Source organism: Limulus polyphemus, unplaced genomic scaffold (genome assembly GCF_000517525.1).
Source record: "Limulus polyphemus unplaced genomic scaffold, Limulus_polyphemus-2.1.2 Scaffold6141, whole genome shotgun sequence".
NCBI lineage: Eukaryota > Metazoa > Arthropoda > Merostomata > Xiphosura > Limulidae > Limulus > Limulus polyphemus.
In genome coordinates, this window is record NW_013671751.1 from 8,370 (window position 1) to 12,594 (window position 4,225).

The 4,225-nt window shown below is 33.1% G+C and overlaps 1 protein-coding gene across 1 annotated transcript in view; it reads left to right on the plus strand.

Moving 5' to 3' along the window:
- Nucleotides 1-3,222: 3,222 nt before the first annotated feature.
- Nucleotides 3,223-4,225, plus strand: part of LOC106473396 (PX domain-containing protein kinase-like protein) — a 35,437-nt gene continuing 34,434 nt past the window's right edge. Inside the window, exon 1 of the mRNA XM_022401852.1 lies at nt 3,223-3,324. Coding sequence (XP_022257560.1) covers nt 3,223-3,324 — 102 coding nt within the window. The remainder of the gene's footprint in view (nt 3,325-4,225) is intronic.

A 4,225-nucleotide genomic window follows, 5' to 3' on the forward strand; every position in this document is an offset into this window, starting at 1 on the left:
AAGCAGAGCTTCGTCATAACGAAAATCATTACTTCCTTGGCACGCTCCTGGAAACACGCGCGTGACATGCGTATAACATTTTCGAAGCTCGACCAACAAAAAAAAAAGCGGTTAATTTTAGTGTATAAGACAGCCGTGACGTGTTGTAAAGTATCTTATTTAAGTACTAATAAAAAAGTCGATCGTTGCTATTCAAACGACACGGTTGTTGTGAGCAACAAGGAAGTTTTATTTTTAGTACATCACCTCCCCATTCACGTATCAGCTACCCCTTCCTCTAAAGTGAAACATTCCTATTAGGGGAATTTGGGAAACAAGATATTTAGTTTTCTGTGGGCCTTGTTTTCAGTAGATGATATAATGAGTACTCTATTTTCTACAATGCGTGTAATGTAAAATATTTCAGCTATAACACTCTTTAAAGTATACAAACACGTGACAAAAGATGCCATGTTAGGTTTTTAAGTAAAGTGTGATTGAGAAATATGCAGTGTAGGTTTAAATAACTACTGATATTTTAGAAGTCTCTTTCATTTTCCAGTATTGTCAGTGTTTCATAAAAACTATTGGACTTAAGAAAGTCTCCCATCATGTCCAAGCCATTTCAATCAGGTAACTTGGACAAGGTATAGGAAGTTTTATCAGTGTCGAATCTTACCAGACGATCCCTCCATGAGCATACTAGCAATAAATATTATTGACGATCTTTTATAAATAAAATAATTCTAAAGTACAAGTAAGTTTCGATTACTTGGTTAAACTATTTTTACGCCCCCTACAAGTACTTTTAGTTGAGGTTACGGATACGATATTGAAGTAACACGGTTACCATAAATATCAATTCATATAAAAATGGCTGACGATTCCGGGTTCAGTTTTTTTTACCCTGATGGAGATGACGTTTAGGGAGTTAAAACCAATTACTTTTTTTTGACAAATTTGTGAAAATGAGGTTATATGCACTATATTATAGTTTTTCCCTCTGTTAACATTATAAAATCACTATAATTTTTTTCTCTTGTGTTTCATTCTTTGCAAATACAACATATAACTGCGTAATTCGCCTGGAAAAAAAAAAGCTCTTTTCGCAGTACAACACTTCAGTTGATTGTGTCTATGTGGTAAAGAATGTCTTTTTTGATCGTTATTGACCTAAACTCTTCCGACATAGTGACTTCATTTACACTTTGTTTTTGTAATTCGATACGATGGCCAATTTACCGACCTAGCAGTCGACAGGGAAATGTCTCCATATCCCTGCAGTCCAAGCTGGCCCTGCTTGGTATCCATCTTCTCTTATTTTGTTACTTCTTTCTTACATCATGCTCGCGAGAGATGTACGGGCGAGATCGTACCCCCTAAACTGTACCCATATAAGACATACCTAAATAAAAATAGCCTCAGATACTGTCATTACGTAACATTTTCTGTAAAAATTACTAAATTTTTTCCGAGAGGGTATGCTGCCAGACCCCCAGTATGGCTTCACCACTAATTTCATTTTTCCCTTCAATAGTATTCCTCTTTATAGATTTATACCCAAGCCCCTGTTAACATAACTAATTTATACAATCGAAACCATAATTTTTTAAATAAAATCTGATTAATTTATAATCTCTCCACTTCTTCTGTTTCAACTTGTTCTTTTGTCCTTCTGTCTATCTTTCTTTCATTCATACTCAGTATTAACGTATAAAAAGTTGTCTACTATACTTCACAGTTTTGCTGTTATTTTGAAATTGAGGTACGACTATGAGTACCTTTAGTTTATAAATCTATCATATGCAAATTTTTATCAATATTCGCTCGCTATTATCTTCCTTAAACGTTGAATGTAAAACATGGTACGCCTGTATTATCCTTCAGGCTCGAACAAGTTGGATGAGGAGGATAGAACGATACTTCCATAATACTGTCCTGTCGTTCTTTTAATTGCATACATTTATACAAGTTTTCGTTTAAATCAGGGTGTCTTCAACCATTTAATCTTAAACTAAGTCTTCTGAGGTTTCAACCTACCGAATATTATCATTAGTATGGATTGTATTTTGTTCCTTTGTAACCGAATTTTATTAATTGCATAACATGCAAGTTTTCGCACAAAATTAACCTACACTAGCCGAAAGAACAGTATAAAAATACATTCTTTAATACATTATCTATCCATCACAAATATAAATAAAATAATTTTTATCTGAATCCTTACCTTTGACAAGGAATTGAAGAATTAAATTTAAGTCCCTTTATGTTTTAATTGTCCAACGTTGAGTTCAGTTACATTGCATTTTGTTCTAAAATGTAGGCTAAGCTACTGATACAAGTCACAAGAGATACTACTACTAGTTGTAGTAGTATTAGCAACTACTGTTGCCTAGAAGAACGAATCTTCAAATTGTGGAATATCATAAAACTGGAAATCATTTATGATTTCCCTATTGCCTTACCCAGCCACTCACGATAAACTTTACATATTATACGCTTTTACTTTTAGTTTACAACAAAAACTCTCACAAAAGAATTAGGCTGACCGTATGTCACACACGCTAGAAGCAGAACGTCGCTGGTACGTGTCGAAGTCGAACCACAGTTCTATGGAAAGTTATGATTTTTTTATAACGAAAATACTGAAAAATACAAAATAATTACACATTAATAACACCACTGTACTTTAAATTTTTACGTAAATCTACGCGTTCCTAGTTGACAGAATTTGCACACTAACTGTTATTTATAATTTCTCAAAATACAGATGGTATTATCTCACTCTCAAACATGACTCTTGCGTTTTCCAAGTCACTTTTTGATTTAAAATTTATCGCAACACAAAACCCTATCTCTTCAAATTGTAGTGTTACCCCTTCCATAACTACAGTCAATAATATTCAATGAATGAGTTTGCATTGTATGCCAAGCTTTATAATTCACCAATATACCGCGAGAGGGCGATTAAGAGGTTTATGAATAAAATATATTGTATATATTTTTTAAACATATGTATAATGGTACCTACAGATAAATGTTCGTTATAATACATATAATATATAAAACACATATGTATGAAATATTCTAAAAATAACTGGATATCAATAATCTAATTTATTAACTCAATTTTCTCTTAAGTGATGCATTTTATCAAAGTATGGGGCAGTTTTCAGCTAGAATTTAGTATTTTTGTGTAAATATACCAGTAGATGGCATGCGAAAGTAGTTAAACGCCCTATAATGGCAATGTTTGAGAGCAGAACATCGGTTAGAGTTTCATTAGATGACACACAGCAATTAACTTGTGTCATAGAAGCTGCCGAAAATGTACAGGGCCATACAGTAAGTTAAGCTTTCTGTAAGATTCGGGTGAAATTATTATAGGTTGTATTTTCATGGCATCAAATTAACTAGGAGGTTCTATGCAGTATACTGTCAGTGTCATTTTATTATTTTTAACACTGTCAATGACAGAAGTACACCCGTACACTGTACGGTACTACTATTACTAATAGTGTTACTGTTAGTAACAGTTAATACTAATTAGTTAGTACTAGTACTATTATTATTAACACTATTATTACTACTACTACAACTACTTAATTAAGTTATTAAAGGATTGGCTTCTGTAACCTTTTTCAGAAAGCGTTTGATAAGGTGCCTTACAAAAGACTTATTACAAAAATTAAATATGTGGGTGTGAGGGAAATTATTAAATTGGATTGAGAGTAGAAAGCAGAGAGTAGTAATAAATGGAGTTAGATCTGACTGGATCACAGTTACAAGTGGTGTGACTCAGGGCTCTGTGCTGGGTCCTCTGCTGTTTGTGATTTATATTAATGATATTCACTCTGGAATGACTAACAAAATTTTGAAGTTTGCAGACAACGTTAAGATTTTTTGGGTGGCTAACTGTATCACAGATGCTGTAGACTTACAGGGAGATTTAGATCATTTGATGCATTGGACCAATATGTGGCAGATGATGTTTAACTATCCAATATGTAAGGTGATGCATGTAGGTTTTCACAAATCAAATTACTGCTACAATCTAAATAGGAATACTTTAAATACTGTGGTTGAAGAAAAAGATGTTAGTGTTATGATTGAAAAATCACTAAACTCATCTAAACAGTGTATTGTAGCTAGCAATAGGGCTAATAGAAGTTTGAGTAGCATCTATAGAAATATTGAATACGAGACAAGGGATATTATTGTTTCACTGTATAGATCACTTGTAAGG